This window comes from Bos taurus, chromosome 29 (assembly GCF_002263795.3).
Source record: "Bos taurus isolate L1 Dominette 01449 registration number 42190680 breed Hereford chromosome 29, ARS-UCD2.0, whole genome shotgun sequence".
NCBI lineage: Eukaryota > Metazoa > Chordata > Mammalia > Artiodactyla > Bovidae > Bos > Bos taurus.
Window position 1 is genome coordinate 47,316,854 of NC_037356.1, and position 17,411 is coordinate 47,334,264.

A 17,411-nucleotide genomic window follows, 5' to 3' on the forward strand; every position below is an offset into this window, starting at 1 on the left:
GCTCAGCAGTGCCTGATCCAGGTTCAGAAGTCGAGACCCCCAGCCCACAAGGAACTTGGGCTTCACAGGGGAAACGGCGCCGTTCTCTGCAGCACCCAGCCTCAGTCAGAGCCTTCCCTCCATGGCCTCTGAGATTCCCACGGCAGCTTGAGCGTCCATGATGTTCCAACAGAAGACAATGGGTAGGGGCCTTCCCTGGTGGTCCAGTGGTTAAAACTGGGCTGCCCCTGCAGGGGGTGCAGGTTCAATCCCTGGTGGGGGAACTAGATTCCATGTGCCGCAAGGCACAGCCAAAAAAAAAAGGAAATATCCTACAAAAAAAAAAAGCCAGTGGGAGGGCGGAACCAGGAACGTTTAACAACGCATCCAAGATCGTCCATGTGTCAGTAGCCGTGCTTCAGAGGAGGAAGGTCTCAGAAAGGGGGGCCAGCAGCCAGCCGCGGAGACGTCAGAAACTGGGGAATTAGGGTTAGGCCTAGGAGTTAAGGCGGTTTGGACAGTTCAAGCAGGGCCCAGGGGAGGTGGGATGGGACGCGGCCTGGGAGGAGAGCCGAACCAGAGACACGGGGTAGCTGGAGCACGGACTGACAGCTCATCTGATGGACAGAGAGGGGGCTGGAAGGAAGGGCAGATGGTGGGCAGGTCAGAGTGTCCAGACACGTGTGTGCACGGGGCCAGCCACAGAGCTCACACGGGATGCAGACTCTGGGTCCGCGTGGTGCCCAGCGTCTGCATTTGGCAGGCCCCTGCCGCAGGGGTTCTAATACAGCGCACAGTCTGAAAACTCCTGGGGGAAATGGACAGCTTGCCCCCACCCCCTGTAACCAGGCGGGTGTGTCTGGTCCGTTTTCTCTGCAGCCCCAGTGTACGGCAGGGAATTTAAACACATAAGCAGGACCTGCACCCATCGTTCTGGGTTTCGTTTACCTGAGGTGAAATTCACATAATGTGAGTTAACTGTCTTAAGCACACTGCCCAGTGGCATTTAGCACCCTCCCTGCACCAAGCCATCCTCACCAGCACCCCCCAGGTGGAGCCCCAGTGCCCATTTAGCCGTCTGTCCTCCTCACCCCGCCCCCATCCCTGATAGCCGCCGGTCTGTTTCTGCCTCTGTGATGGATGTGTCTGTAAATATTCTGGATGCTTTGTACGTACAGGGCCAACCCTGTGTCGACACCTTAATGAGAGCTGGTGAGATCCTGCAGGAGGGCCGGGTCATAGGGCCGCTCTTCTGTCCAGCCCTCAGCACGTGGATGCCCCACCCGAGGCCGCACAGCAGGCACTGTTATCAAGCCCATGGTACACACGCGGAGACTGAGGCTGGCGGGTGGGGGGCGATCCCAGGCCAAGCCAACACCTGCTTCTATCCAGGGTAGATCCAGTGTCCGTCGCTCACCTGCCGCCTCTGGGCTCCTCTACAAGAATGTGTTTTACCTAATGCTTCTCATTAAAACCTGTCTGCAGGAAGGAACTCAGCCACCCGCTCGCACCCTGGCCTGGGTTCGCTCTTCACTGCTTGTCTTTTGTGTTGCACTGCCTACTGGGCTTGGATTTAGGGAAGTGAACTTGTCTCCTCGGCCCCCTTATGTGGCTCCTGGGATCGAGGGCCTCTCTTCTTGTCTTTAGTATCCTTGACCATGTTTGGCACATGGCTTGTGCTCACGTGGGTGGGAAGCCATGCCCCTAATCCTGGCCAATCTTGGGGGGAGAAGTCCTAGACCCAGGTTTCCGCTGTGTATTCACCAATCACCTGCCTCCTTGGGGTCTCAGTTTACCCATCTGTGCAAAGGGCTTGCAGGCTGGATGCAAGGAGGTCCCCCAGCACACCCAGCAGCTGACACAGACATCGAGTTACGTCTGTGTGATGTAGGAGAACCATCACTGGGCCCCTTGAAAGGAAGGGATGGGAACTCAGCAGGACCCACAGGTGTCTACACAGCTGCCGTAGTGAGGGAGGGCTGCAGGGACACAGCTGCAAAGGAAGGGCTCTTGTCTTCCTTCCTGCCTCTGTCCATCCCAGCCCAGTTCAGTTCAGTCACTCAGTTGTGTCCGACTCTTTGAGATCCCATGGACTGCAGCACACCAGGCCTCCCCATCCATCACCAACTCCCAAAGTTTACTCAAACTCATGTCCACTGAATCAGTGATGCCATCCAACTGTCTCATCCTCTGTCGTCCCCTTCTCCTCCCGCCTTCAATCTTTCCCAGCATCAGGGTCTTTTCAAATGAGTCAGTTCTTCGCAACAGGTGGCCAAAATATTGGACTTTCAGCTTTAGCATCAATCCTTCCAATGAATATTCAGGACTGATTTGTTGGATCTCCTTGCAGTCCAAGGGACTCTCAAGAGTCTTCTCCAACACCACAGTTCAAAAGCATCAATTCTTCGGCGCTCAGCTTTCTTTATAGTCCAACTCTTCACATCCATACATGACTACTGGAAAAACCATAGCTTTGACTAGCAGACCTTTGCTGGCAAAGTAATGTCTCTGCTTTTTAATATGCTGTCTAGGTTGGTCATAAATTTTCTTCCAAGAGCAAGTGTCTTTTAATTTCCTGTCTGCAGTCACCATCTGCAGTGATTTTGGAGCCCCAAAAATATAAAGTCTGCCACTGTTTCCACTGTTTCCCCATCTATTTGCCATGAAGTGATGGGACCAGATGCCATGATCTTAGTTTTCTGAATGTGAGTTTTAAGCCAGCTTTTTAACTCTCCTCTTTCACTTTCATCAAAAGGCTCTTTAGTTCTTCACTTTCTGCCGTAAGGGTGGTATCATCTGCATATCTGAGGTTATTGATATTTCTCCCTGCAATCTTGATTCCAGCTTGTGCTTCATCCAGCCCAGCATTTCTCATGATGTACTCTGCATATAATTTAAATAAGTAGGGTGACAATATACAGTCTTGACATACTCCTTTCCCCGTTTGGAACCAGTCTGTTGTTCCATGTTCAGTTCTAACTGTTGCCTCCTGACCTGCATACAGATTTCTCAAGAGGCACGTCAGGTGGTCTGGTATTCCCATCTCTTGCAGAATTTTCCAGTTTTTTGTGATCCACACAGTCAAAGGCTTTGGGATAGTCAATAAAGCAGAAGTAGATGTTTTTCTGGAACTCTCTTGCTTTTTTGATGATCCAACGGATGTTGGCAACTTGATCTCTGATTCCTCTGCCTTTTCTAAATCCAGCTTGAACATGTGGAAGTTCACTGTTCACTTACTGTTGAAGCCTGGCTTGGAGAATTTTGAGCATTACTTTACTAGCATGTGAGATGAATGCAAGTGCGTGATAGTTTGAACATTCTTTGGCATTGCCTTTCTTTGGGATTAGAATGAAAACTGACCTTTTCCAGTCCTGTGGCCACTGCTGAGTTTTCCAAATTTGCTGGCATATTGAGTGCAGCACTTTCACAGCATCATCTTTTAAGATTTGAAACAGCTCAACTGGAAATCCATCACCTCCACTAGCTTTGTTCGTAGTGATGCTTCCTGAGGCCCACTTGATTTCACATCCAGGATATCTGGCTCTAGGTCAGTGATCACACCATCGTGATTATCTGGGTCGTGAAGATCTTTTTTGTACAGTTCTTCGGTGTATTCTTGCCACCTCTTCTTAATATCTTCTGCTTCTGTTAGGTCCATACCATTTCTGTCCTTTATTGAGCCCATCTTTACATGAAATGTTCCCTTGATATCTGTAATTTTTTTAAGAGATCTCTAGTCTTTCCCATTCTACTGTTTTCCTCTATTTCTTTGCATTGATCACTGAGGAAGGCTTTCTTATCTCTCCTTGCTATTCTTTGGAATTCTGCATTCAAATGGGTAGATCTTTCCTTTTCTCCTTTGCCTTTCACTTCTCTTCTTTTCATAGCTATTTGTAAGCCCTCTTCAGACAACCGTTTTGCCTGTGGGCATTTCTTTCTCTTGGAGATGGTCTTGGTCTCTGCCTCCTGTACAGTGTCACGAGCCTCCGTCCATAGTTCTGCAGGCACTCTGTCTATCAGGTCTAACCCAGTAGCAGGTGGTTTTTCACACTGCTCACCATGCCTGATTCTGAACTGAGATCTCGGGACTGCCTCCAGCTCGGTGTGGGCCTTCCTGTTGCTCATGCTGCTGGCCAAGCCTGAACATCACAGCCCCACCCTTTTGCTCCAGAGCAGAAGTTGACAAACTCAGCACCACGGAGTCTGCCCGGGCAACAGGGCATGGCGCGGTCTGTGGCCCAGCAGAGAAGGCATGCCCAAACCTTGGCTAAAGAGGCTTCGGACTTTTAAAGGAGAGACAGGAAGCTCATGATTAATATAAAATGTATGCATTTCCTAAACATAGCTGAGGCCAACAAGCCTTGTCTAGGCACTGTCTCCTTGGCCACAGGTTGTGGCCTCAGGTCCAGCCTTGGTCCTGGTCAAACTGCAAATACTCCTGGGAGAGGGCCTTTGTATCTGTCTTCAGACATTTGCCAGTACATTCTAGCAAGAATGCCTGGGCTTCAATACCAGCTGCATAACTGTAGGACCTTGGGCACGTTACTTACCCTGTCTGTGCCTTTGTCTCCTCATCCGTAAAATGGCAATACAACTTTTGCTGTAGCCATCAGACTTGCTGCAAGTGTTGCTCCTTTAAAGAACGTTAGATGTGCGGAAGGTCAGTCAACGTAACGGTTAAGGGTAGACTCTGGGGTCGAGCAGAGGTCAGTTCAAACCCCACTCCTGCTGTTAACCTACAGTCGACCTTGGGCAGAGCGCACAATCCTCTGAGCCTCTGTCCTCACAGGCAAAGGTGTGAGTGGAAATCATTCTCTAGTGCATCGCATTGTTTTGAGGGTTCTTGATGTCAATAAGTCACTAGCACAGAGCCTGGTGTACGCTGAGTCCTCATGAAAAGGTAGGCGTTACCACAGTGCAGGCTGGTAGTGGAACGAGTGGAGGTCTAGGAGGCAGAGGTGTGGGTCAGTGAGCCTGGGAACGGGGAGGCATGGGGAGGGCAGAGGCGGGGGATATAACCGGGCCAGCTCCCCGCTGAGCAGAGAGCCAGCCCTCCTCCCCCACTCAGCCCGAGGTCGCAAAGGAGGCCTTGCCATGCGCAGGCAGAAGCCAGAGGGACACAGCTGTCAAAACAGTGAAGGAGAGGCAGGCCTTCCAGAACTGGAGGGGGTATGGGAATGGGCCCCGACCAGGGCCCTCCACTGCAGTGAGCCAAGGACACACTGAGAGGCGGAAGGAGACATCCTCACACCTTCCTTCTCAGGAGGCTGCCGATGGGCCTGCCCCACCGGCCACATGCTTCCTCCCAGAGTCCCCGCCACCACGATGCCTCTGCTGAGAGAGCGCTTGTGTCTCAGGGAACTACATTTCCCAGGCTCCCTTGCTGTCCCGTTGCCTGGAAGGCTGTCGGCCAATGGGAGGCCCCGATGGGGATCCGAAGTCCTGAGGAAGGGAGAAACCAGGGTATTTCTCCTTCTCTCTCCATGCTTCCAGGAACATCTCTGGCAGAGGCTTTGCCTTCCCTTGGTGGTTCTAACTCCCTCCGTGATCCTGGCTTCTTCTGGGTAGCTCCAGTGTCTGGCCCTGGTAACACCAGCTCCCATTGTCCCGCCGCCCCTAAATTGGCAGCAGCTTCTTGCAGTTGCTAATCTCTGGGTGGTCTCACCATCCCCTGCTTGTTGTCTCAGCTCCTCTGCTATCTATGTGGCCAAGTCCCAGGATGAAATTACCCCAGTCCAAAAGACCTAAGAGGTTCCTGTCTCCTGGCTGGGGTGGTAGCTGATACTTGACGTGCACCCATTATGTGCAGATGTGTGCAAAACTGTTCTCACCTCACCTTGATGGGCGGCACGTTCTCTGAACCAGGAAATGAGTCAGATTCAGGCCCATTTATTGCCAGGTCCAAAGCCTGCATTCTTTCCTAGTGAAGAATGACACCAGGGAATTTGCACTGAAGTTCTCGCTGCATTTCTGTCTCGACACCACCATTCATCATACAGGTCATTTAATTCCTCTGAGCTTCAGTTTCCTCATCTGTAAAAGGCGGTACGTTATAGCACCTCCCTCCAAAGATTACTGTGAGATTTAAATGAGATTAATGCCAAGACACTTGGATGGCATCATCGACTCAATAGACATGAATCTGCGCAAACTCTGGGAAGCCTGGCGTGCTGCAGTCCATGGGGTCGCAAAGAGTCAGACATGACTGAGCGACTACACTGAACTGAATACTTCACGTGTTAGCTCTTTGAACAGCGCCTACCACATAACAGCTCAAGAATCCAGAGCTCTGGTTACCTTTACGGTCACTTGTATCATTCGTGCAACACCCAGACTCTGCTGCCCTTCCTGTGTTGGGTGGAAGCATCAGTGATGACGATTCAGTCCGTGGTGTCCGCATTGGCAGGTGTGGCTCTCAGGAGCCCTTTGTGTGTTCAGTGAGCTCCCGTGAGGCACTTTTTCGTGCCAGACACTGGGCTTTCTGTGGAGGACCCGGAGAACGAGACCCCGTCCCTGCCCCCACACCCCAGAGAGGCCACAGGCCATGGGACAGGGATTATAATGGAAGGTGGCATGGGCACCATGAGCATGAAAGGTCCCAGGAGGAGCTGGTTTTTTCCTGTCACTGAGGGAATTGATTAGAGGCTTCCTGGAGGAGGTGGCATTTGAACTGTGCGTACTCTGTTGGGAATATCAAGCAGGACGTGGCACCTAGGAGCACAGTTCCACAGGCAGAACACCTGTTAGAAGCTTGAGTGAATGGCCTTGGCTCACCCTTCACTCTTTCTGATCTCAGGACCCCCTCCTGTGACTTACGGTCCCCAAGAGCGATGGAGCGGGATGGGTAAGAACACAAGTTCTGAGACCATCCTGCCCAGGCCCCTCGCCGGCTGGCACTGTAACCTTGCCCGGGACTCAGACTCCCTGTACCTGCATTTTTATCATCTGTAAAATGAGCGATAGACCGTCCCGGCCTTTAGAGTCAGCGGGAGAACTGAACAGTTTAATACTGGCCCAGCACTCGTTGCCCTCACTCTCAAATGGTACAGGAGAGGAGAATGCTCTCATGTCACCCGGTGTCACGGGGCTTCTGAGCCCCTAACCGCCTGGTTCTCCTCTCTGCCCTTAGCTGCCACCTTCATGGAGCACTGGAAGCGGAAACAGATGCGGCTCAATTACCGGTGGGACCTCACAGGCTTCGAGGAGGAGGAGGTGAGTGGGCTTAGCAGCTGCGCCCCGTGTCCTCCCCCACCCCACCCCATCCCTTTCGGGGGGGACCCACTAGGTCGTAAAGTCCAGGCGAGGCTGCTCCCTGCCTGTTTCTCAGTTCATGTCCCTGATGTCTGAATCCCCCGCGGTTGCCAGGGTGACTGCTCAGTGTCCGCTCTAGTGTTTTAAATCTCCATGCTCACACGGACACACCACCCAGAAATGTGGTCGGGGACGCAGGCCAAGGCTCACCACACTGATCTCATCCAGTCTGGGGGCTGCACCACGGGTCTGGGGAGGGGGTGGCCACCACCCACGAGGTTGAGTCCCCAGAAGCGGCCATGAGCCTTCACCCTGGTGCCAAACCTGCGATCCCCAGAGCCAGCTGCCAGCCTGCAGTCAGGCGTGGCTGAGATGTGAGGCTGATCCTTCACTAACAGAGGGAAGCCATGTGCTGGGCATCTTTGTGCGCCAGGAGAGGGGCATTCCGAGTTGAACAGCCACTGAGGTGGTGGGTGAACCCCCTTCCCCGGGGTTGCTCAGGAGACGCTTTGCTGCTGCCCCATCCTGAATTGCCAGCTCCAGCAGAGTCCCTGTGGGATGAGAGGGAATAAAAAGGAACAAGATCCCCCAAACAGGAGAGCCGTTAGGTTTGGCCACGCTGACCGTGGCTTCGTGTTACGGAATCTTTTGCTCAGCTCTTTTAAAGAGAAACCACTCGTGCATTTTCATTGTAATGTGAAAGCCTCTTTCGTCATCTCTTTAAATATCCCTATTATTATATTATATATTAATATATCCCTAGTATTATATATTGGACTTCCCTGTGGCTCAGACGGTAAAGCATCTGTCTACAAGGCAGGAGACCCGGGTTCAATCCCTGGGTTGGGAAGGTCCCCTGGAGAAGGAAATGGCAATCCACTCCAGTACTATTGCCTGGAAAATCTCATGGACAGAGGAGCCTGGTAGGGTACAGTCCACGGGGTCGCAAAGAGTTGGACACGACTGAGCGACTTCACTTCACATATATTAGGCCTCTTTGGTGGCTCAGATGGTAGAGAGTCTGCCTGCAGTGTGGGAGACTCTGGTTTGATTCCTGGGTCAGGAAAATCACTTGGAGAAGGAAATGGCAACCCACTCCAGTATCCTTTCCAGGAAAATCCCATGGACGGAGGAGTCTGGCAGGCTACAGTCCATGGGGTTGCAAAGAGTCAGACAAAACTGAGCGACTTCACTTATTATATGTCCCCACACACGTGCTACCTCCAGGACTGAGCTGGTGGATCACTCTTCAGTCAGCTGTGTAGCTGTGTGGGTTCTGAGCTGACTGTACTGTCAACAGACACGGGTGCTAGTTTGCTGGAAGAGGCACCAGCTTCGTGGTGCCAAGACGACCTCCAGGACCAGGTTGTCCTGTTTCAGCATTGCCCTTGCTGTGTGACCTGGGGCAAGTTGCTTAACATTTCTGTGCCTCATGTCCTCACAAACAGGGGTGGAAGAGTAGAGTTTGAGGGGGTCTCGGTAGGTCAGCAGATCAGAGCACTTTGAGCGGGGTCCAGCAGCTTTGAGTGCCCCCAGCTGGTCTCCCGCCTCCAGGTTCAACCTCTTCCGGCAGCGGGTCTTGTTGTCCTGTTTCACAAATGGCAGGACCAAGGCTGATGCGACCAGAGAGACATGTGTCTCCTTAGGTGCAGAGATAGGCATGGGACGGGTGCTCCATCCCCCCGTGGTGGGCCCCGAGTCAGCTGTCTGCCAGAGCAGATTCAATAGATTCAAATAGGGTTGGTGTCATCTTACTACTTTGGGATAGACTGAGAATGTCCTTTTCATGATGTCCTTGGGGTTGGGACAGTTCAACCTGTTGGGAACCTGTCCCATGAAGTCTTCACCCTGATGACTCAGGCACTAGTGGGGTAGTGATCAGAGCGCTGGACGTGGGCCCCAGGGGACGTGAATGACTCCCCGAGAGTGAGCCCCCCACACTGGGTAGGGCCTCTTCTGGGGCTGGTCACCTGAGACAGAGGGCTAGCCCCTCCATGATGTGAACCCCAGGTGTCTACTCTCGGAGCAGAAGGAAGGCTGTGCCCAGCCATCTGGCCTGAGTCTCCTCCCCTGAGTCTAAGACAGTTCAGCCAAGCACACGGTCAGAAATCACCTAGAACATTCCATCTGCAGAAACAGTAACACACGCAGTCACCCTAGGGTAGCATCAGCCTTTGGCAAGCTCTCCTTGTCCACCCATGTCCATTTGCCTTCACCCCAGTTTTTTAAGAATATCACCTCTAAGAGGACTTTTTTCTTAAAAAAAAAAAAAAAAAAAAAAACACAAGTAATGAAGTCTTTTTGTTTTGTTTTCCATTTCTGGTTCCTGGAAGGAGGCTGTCAAGGTTTGGAATTTTTTGTCACTTGTCTGTCTCCTGGGAGAGGGACCTTCTGGCACACCTGCTCTGTCCGTTTCTGCTGAGCGGTTCCCCGCACCTCTTCCACGGCGGGCAGGGGTCTCTGCTTCCTCCCCCACCTCCGGGTCTCTCTTAACCCCCGTTCTTCTGTTCCAGTGCCCTTCGCTGACCTGCTCTGGGCTCCCCTGAGGCCCGGCGCCTCTGGTCTGCCCACGCTTGCTGACACTTAACCGCCGTCTCTTCCGACCCCGTGGCTCCTGATGGGATGTCCCCAGGGGCCAGTTCACGGCTGGGTGTTCAGAGTGGGCTGCAGGACAGGCTGCAGGCCGGCGCAGACTGACCCGCCTCCAAGACCACGGAGCCTGACTCTGTGGCCTTCCCAGTGGGCTGGGCTTCCCAACAAGGGGGAGAGACCCGGATGAACCTCATGCAGGGAGCTCTGAGTGGGAAATGGTACAAACAGCCAGCTAGGAACTGGCCCCAGTGGGTACCCCGAGGGAATGCCAGGGGTGAATTTGCCACACATGCTCCTGTTAAGGGTCTCAGACTCGCAGTTCACAAGACTCCTCGCTGACTTGGTTTCTTTCACAGGACCATCCCAGAGCTGAATATGAAGCCCGAGTTCTGGAGAAGTCTCTTAGGAAAGAATCCAAAAACAAAGAGGTACGGTGGCCGCTGCCAGTTGGCTTTCCCAGTAGTCAAACGTCTGTCCATCAACATTACATGCCAGGGGTCAGCACATGCTGTGTAGATGGAGGGAGCAGCCCCCAGATAGGGGCAGAGAGTAAATGTTTAGACCCTCCCAACCTCTTTCATAGCGACTCTGCCATTGTAGGAGGAGAATGACCATAGACAACAGGTGAAATGTGTCTGGCCGTGTTCCAATAAAACTTTATTTATAAAAAACAGGCGGGGGCTGTGGGGAATTTGTCACACCCTGCCAGAGGTCAGCCTCCCCCTTCTGTCCTGAGGGTGACCTCAAACCTCAGCCAACACCTCAACATCATGAAAACCAAGTGGTTTTGCAGCTTTTCTTGCTCTGGATGGTCGTGTCCAACCCTCATGCTTTGCATTGACTAATGGATGGAAGGGTTTTCCCCATCAGGGCCCCTGAGTGGATGGCCAGTTCCTTGCCTCACGCATAGAGGATGAGAATGAGAAAGAGAACTGTTTTTCTGATCCTCTTGAGGCCGCCACCTTCTCTTAATATATCATAAATGCCTTCCTTTCTCCCCAGAACCTCTCGTTTAACTTGGCAGTCATGTTCACAGTCACATTCTCACAACCCTCTAGGGATGCTTGGTTATTTTTTTTATTGGAGGTTTTTTTTTTTATATATGACATGGGGCAAGAGTCCCCAGGCCCTTGTCAACCTCTCTCTGAGGCTGGAAGGTCAGTCGTTGCAGGGACGGGAACAAGGGCAGAGTGGTCTTTCCAGATCCTGGTGTTCCTTGGCCTCTGGGAGCGACCAGTGAAAACCCCTGCCCTTGTCTTTTCTTGCCATTGTGTTCCGTGGACAGTCTGCTGGTACAGCGGGGCCAGGGGTCCCAGTTACCACAATCCCCCCGTAGGGGTGGGCAAATGTGTGCAGACCCCCCAGTTCCCATAGCACAGAGAGAGCCCAGCTCAGCCCCCCCAGCCAGAAAGTGGATGCACATCCTTGAACTCCAAGCGGGACCGGGGGTGCGAATAACCACAAAAGCGTGAGCCTTCACCATGATGAGGAGACCGTCTTTTCATTTAACCCATTGGAACGTCTGCCCATCGCATGCCCATTGCCTTTGGAGCAGCTGCCCTGTTCCTTTGACCCCACGGCTCCGTCAGTGCCCTCTCCCCAGGCTGTGGCTCCCCTTCTAAAGGGAGAGGCATGGGTGCTGCTTCTCTGAGCCCCCAGGCCCCCGCTGAGGGCCACCATGCCCAACCTGAGGTGTGCCATCTGCACCCCCAGGCAGCCCACCCCACAGTTGGGGTGGCCCCACTAGGCGGCCCCTCCTAGTGTGAGCAAGGATGAGGTTGCACCCCTTCCTAAGGGAAAAGGGGCTCAGTGGCCTGCGTCACATCCACTGAAGTCAGGGGCTCCCCCAAACCCAAGCTCTTCACCGTGCCGGGAACACCGCCCAGATTCCCCGTCACCTGGCTCCTTGGCTTAGACCCGAGCTCTCTGACCACAAGAGCAGCAAAGGTTGGGGTTCATTTTCACCGGCCTCCGATGGTGACCTCAGGCCCTGAAGGCCTCCAGGGGGCCACACCCTTGATTTTTTCCCACCGTTTCACTGTCTCCCAACTTTATGGTTTTAATTTTTGCCCTGGCTATGGCACCAAATTCGTTTAGGGGGGAAATAAGAGATCCCCCCTTTCATGGGTGTTAGGATGCTGAGTGTGGCTTCCTGCACGTCAGTGTCAAATGCGCAGGGTAACCCGCGTCTGCATAAGACGCACCATCTGAACTATGGCCGCCGTCTGGCGAGGGGGCCCCACGGAACCCGCCAACCTTCCAGGCTGTTTCCATTACCTCACTGCAGCCTCTCTTTTAGAATGGGCTTCCCAGGTGGCACTAGTGGGAGAGAACCCACCTGTCAATGCAGGAGACGCGGGTTCGATCCCTGGCTTGGGAAAATCCCCTGGCGGAGGACACGGCAATCCACTCTAGTGTTCTTGCCTGGAGAAGCCTTTGGATGGAGGAGCCTGGCGGGCTGCAGTCCATAGGGTCACAGAGTGGGTCATGACTGAAGTGACTTAGCATGCACGCGCTCTTTTAAAATGTGGGTCTCTGCTGTCTCCGATGGGTTTAAGATGCCCAGAGCCTGACTCAGCCCCAGCAGCCACACAGCCAGGGAGGCGCTGGCTTCCCCAGGGGGCGACGGGGGCCTGGGCCGCGGTCTCACCCCACGGTGCTCTCTTGTTCCCTCCACCCGCCCCAGAAGCGCCGGCACCTTCCGGAGGAGCCCACAAACAAGTGGAGGCAGAGGGTTAAGACCGCCATGGCGGGGGTGAAATTGGTACATGTCGTGTCATCGGGCGTCGTGCGTCTTCAGTGTGTGCAGATGAACCAAAGTTCATTGTCTCCTCAGCCGACTCTCGACTGCTGTATTACCGTGTTAACATCCACATCCACGCTCCTTTGCCTTCCTCCGCACCCTCGGGCTGTGATGTGTCGAGGTGTCTCTGCATGGCCACCGTGGGGTCATGGGCGGGAGCTCGGCTGTCTCTGGGGCTTGTGAATCGTGCCTGCCACAGCTGCCTGCCAGCGGTCCCTGGTCTCATTAACATGCATGCCACCCTCCCTGGAATGCGTGGCCTCGGGGGTCAGACCTGCCAGCATTCTTTGACCTCATCCATGCGTTTTTTTTTTTTTTTTTTGGCGTTAAAGATCCACCCCATTCTAGAAACATCCCAGGTTAGTGAAAAGCATCTACTTTAGTCCCTCCAGACCCTGCAGTCCCTGCGCCAGAGCCTTTGGGGCTGTGTGTCCCCACCGACCGCCGTTGCTATGCGGCGGGCAGCGTTTGAACTCGTAGTGCTGGTGGCTTGTCTCAACTTGCTCTGCAAAGGAAAATAACTATTATGGTCTGGGTGGCGGAGGAAAATAGCTTAGATCTTCTCGCCGTGCAGATGAGACTTTCATCCAGGAGACGGAGGCCGGGCTTCTCCCGGATGGGGGTGGCGGGGGGGTCTGAGCGTCTCATTTAGAAAAGCCTCTGGCGCCATCACGCCTTGTACAGAGAAGACTCACATTTGTAGACAACTATTATTCCTGTCATTTCATAGCATCCTTTCATCAGGGATAAAGCCTGGATGTTTGCATTCATTCATCACCTGCAGGGGTTGTGTGTTTTCCCACCGTGTTTCTGTGGTCCACGTTGTTCACGCCCACACACACACACACGTGCGCGTGCACACACACACCTGTCCACCAGGATGGTCCCCACTGCTGACCCAGCCCTGTTTCGTCTTGTAGACAGACAAGGTGAAGCTGACCTGGAGAGACCGGTTCCCTGCCTACTTCACCAATTTGGTGTCTATCATCTTCATGGTGAGTCCTGGGAGGCCGAGGGAGCTGTGTACCAAGGCAGGCGGCATTTACCTGGATGGGGTCAGCCGTCCATGTGGCAGTTGTCTTCATCCCAGGCCAGGCTGGGTGGGGAGATTCCACCCTAAAATGGGAAGGGGCCAGGGTTCTGTAGTGACCCCCGGGGGCTCCCTACACCTGGGGGATGGTCCCTGACACACATCTTTTGTTCTGAGAGTGACACATGTAGGTAACTTGTCATTCACACCCAGGAGTTCACAGGTATTATTTAAGACAAAACAGGGGGGGGGTTTAAAGAAGGCCACGAAATGAATAACACAGAGACAGGACAAGAGTCAGGACGGGTCTGTGATGCTGGATTCATCCAGACCCTGTGGGTTTGAATAAATCAGTGACACCACGGCTGGCTCTCTTGGAGGTTTTAACGCCCAGATGATTGGGCCACGTCCCTGGAAGGCCTCAGCCCATGCTCCCCAACAGGTCAGTGCCAGCTGTGGTCACTGTAGAAATGACCATCCCCTCATCCAGCCCTGGAACTTTAGGTTAGGGTCTTAGCCCCAGACCTTGTGGGGGGCCCTTATGGCCCCTGTGGACTGAGGGTTGGGCTGTGCCCAGTGGCCTGAGGGGCTCACACCCGCCTGTCCCCCCACCTGCTGGTGAGGATGCAGAGGCCGGAGGTCTCACCCTCTCCGCAGGCCACATGCCAGGCTGGCCATCCACCCTGAGGCTCTCGCTGTTGTCCATGAACTTGGAGACATGCAGATGGGCTTGTTTTTCCATTGGGTGTCGGGGGCGGCAGCTGAGGCCCTAAGCTGAGTAGTTGGAAGCAGAGTGAGGACTCTGCTTCCTCTCACAATCTTGCACACAGTTAAGGACATCGCCGATATAAAGAAATCCCTAGTGGGGACCCCCAGGACCGTGCAGCCACTGCAGGGAGGGCTCCTGGGTCTGTAGATGACTCCAGTGGCAGTGGGCCCAGCCCTGGGACACATGACCCAGGCACACATGAGTGGCGCTGAGGGGCAACCTCGGACAATGTGGGCCCTGCCCACAGCATCGCCAGAGCTCCCCAGCAGAGGATGGGGTACAGGAAATGGGACTCAGGCGCCAAGGTTCAGCCCCTCCTGGCAGAGAAGAATCAGAAGGCCCAGCACAGGGATGGAGGAGGTGGGAGGCTGTGGGCCCTTCTGCACAACGGCAAGTTTGGACAGGAGCCCTCAGGTTACATGCCACTTCTGTGAATAGTCTTCAGGGAGTTTTGAGTTTCTCACATAAGAATCAAGGTGCAGGCACTGGAGGGCTGGTCCAGCACTTTCATGATTCCAGCAGGCACTGACTTCTCTGGTCTGTGCCTGAATCCTCTTGGTCACAACATGGCTGCTCCACCTCCAACATCACCTCCACCCTCCAGGCAGGAGAAAGGGGAAGGAGATGGATGCCAGTGGAGGCAGCCCCTCTTTGAAAGTGCTTTCCCACAGGGCCTGCCCACACCTCTGCCTGCATTATGCTGGCCAGCCCTGTCTGCACAGAGACTGGGAAATGGGCCAGTGTTATTCCCAGCAAAGGCAGGATAGTGGGGAGGGAACCAGCAGACCTTGAGGGACTGCAGTCCCCATCACAGATAAATCAGTCTTGTCCTGAGCACAGGAGCTTCATTCTCTGAACAAATAGCAGCTGAGCACCTACCAGGTGCCCCCATGCTCCTGGTCCTGAAGGTGCCCATGTGAATACTGCGTCGAAACCCCGGCCCTGAGGCCCTTTCCTTCCAGAGCGGACATTGCACCCAGGGTGGTCATGGGGGGGTGCACCAGCAGGGAAAGGGGGCACCTTGCTGAGTCTCTGCAGGCCCAGTGCCCCGTCTACACCTCCACATAAGGCAGGAGGGGCGTCTCCAAGCCCAGGGCGATGCCTTCCCCTGGGGTGGGGTGGGGCCTCTTGGCAGGGGCACGGGACTTTCCCAGGAAAACCCTCATTCCGGGAGCTGGCAGAAGTGGTACCCACACCTCACCACAGTGCAGCCCATTCTTCGGGGTGTGGTGTGGGGCACGGACGTTCCCTGGGAGGGTGTGGTCGCCATTCAGTCGCCCACAGGCGTGGGCAGCAGCGGAGTCACCAGCCAGAAATTTAAAATAGGAGCACCCTGAGATCCCCATCACTGCGGCCTTCCTCTGGGGTGAAGCAGGCAGACCCCTGCCAAGCTGCATCCTAGAGGCACACAGCGCAGCCCCTGCCCTCCAGGGCTGTCCCGGGAGCTGCGAGGGGCCGTCTGGGCAAGGGCAGGTCCCCTGCACACCCTCCATGAAGGTGACCTCTGTGAGACGCAGGGACCAGGGCACACAGAGGGCATGGCGAGTCGGGCTAGGGCGACGGCCCTGCACAGCCACCCTCCACCCTCAGGGCCACCTCAGGACTGGAATCCTCAGTCATCCTCACCCTTAGGGCAGGACAGGGTGCGGACAGGGTCTTCCCAGGTGAGTCAGGGCTTTTGAGGATAAGGAAGAGGAGCCCAGGCAGGCAGGCAGACAGCTCCATGCAGAACAGATGCATCATCCTAGCCAGTGCCCACCCTTGTCTCTCAAGCAGCTGCCAGTCCAAGCTTTAGGGAATGTTCTGGGGCAACAGTGGGTTTGGGAAGACAGGGGATGAGCTGGAGGGGTGTGGGGGTCTCCTGGGGAGATCAGGAGAAGGGACCCCATCCATCTGACCCAGGCAGGCCTGCAGCACTGCCAGGGAGACCAGACCACCACATGCCCCACCTGCCTCCCACAACAGCATCGAGAACATCACTGCTTCCACTCAGGGTCACCCAGGCTGGGGGTGAAGTCTACCCCAGAGTCAGCCTGCCAGCACACAAGCCAGTTACTGGAGTTGCAGCCGTCCTGTGTCCTGTTGGGGACAGTGGGCAAGGCAGTCATGGCTCTCACAGCAGGCAGCCACAGAGCCATGCACTCCAGGCTTGGTGGACCCGCCAGGAAAGCCCCAGCTCGTGTGCTGGGTGACCCGGCCTGGTTATCCAACCTTTTTGAACATCAGTCTCCTCTTCTAGAAAACAGAATCTGGCCCCTCACTCATCTGTGACATTAACACCGGTAAAGCCCCTGGCATCTGGTGGGTGACAAGAAACGCCTGTCATTGTTTTGAAGCTGAAGCACTCCCAGGTCGGGGACAGCAGGGCCCAGGGAGCCGGAGGGTGTGGTCCAGCCGACGGTGTCCCCTCCTCCCCCCACAGATCGCCGTGACCTTTGCCATTGTCCTTGGCGTCATCATCTACAGAATCTCCACGGCCGCCGCCTTGGCCATGAACTCCTCCCCGTCCGTGCGGTCCAACATCCGGGTCACGGTCACAGCCACCGCGGTCATCATCAACCTGGTGGTCATCATTCTCCTGGACGAGGTGTACGGCTGCATAGCCAGATGGCTCACCAAGATAGGTGAGTGCCCCGGCCGAGCCCCGGAGCCAGGCGGCTGCATGTCGCCTGCCATGGGGCCCTGGGCTGGTCGCTCAGCCCCTCTGACGGCCGAGTGAAGTGACCTGCCTGGACCAGGGCAGTGGTTCAGCGGCTTGCATCTCACTCCCTCTAGAGGTTCCAAAGACGGAGAAGAGCTTTGAGGAGAGGCTGATCTTCAAGGCTTTCCTGCTCAAGTTCGTCAACTCCTACACACCCATCTTCTACGTGGCTTTCTTCAAAGGCCGGTAGGGGCTGCTTTGGTGACTCAGACACACCGCCTTCCCCAGCTCGCGCCTCCCCATCCAATAGAAGGCTTCCTGCCCCCATTTCCCCACAGGCAGGAGG

The 17,411-nt window shown here is 54.8% G+C and overlaps 1 protein-coding gene across 10 annotated transcripts in view; it reads left to right on the forward strand.

The window, feature by feature from the left end:
• Positions 1-17,411, forward strand: part of ANO1 (anoctamin 1) — a 189,774-nt gene that overhangs the window by 148,133 nt on the left and 24,230 nt on the right. For 4 of the 10 annotated variants that reach the window (XM_059882961.1, XM_059882962.1, XM_059882965.1 and 1 more), the window contains 7 exons: positions 7,109-7,191; positions 9,564-9,575; positions 10,179-10,250; positions 12,509-12,586; positions 13,546-13,620; positions 16,847-17,048; positions 17,200-17,311. In XM_059882961.1, coding sequence (XP_059738944.1) covers positions 7,109-7,191; positions 9,564-9,575; positions 10,179-10,250; positions 12,509-12,586; positions 13,546-13,620; positions 16,847-17,048; positions 17,200-17,311 — 634 coding nt within the window. The remainder of the gene's footprint in view (positions 1-7,108; positions 7,192-9,563; positions 9,576-10,178; positions 10,251-12,508; positions 12,587-13,545; positions 13,621-16,846; positions 17,049-17,199; positions 17,312-17,411) is intronic. The other 6 variants (XM_024987202.2, XM_024987204.2, XM_024987205.2 and 3 more) reach the window with 3 other exon arrangements.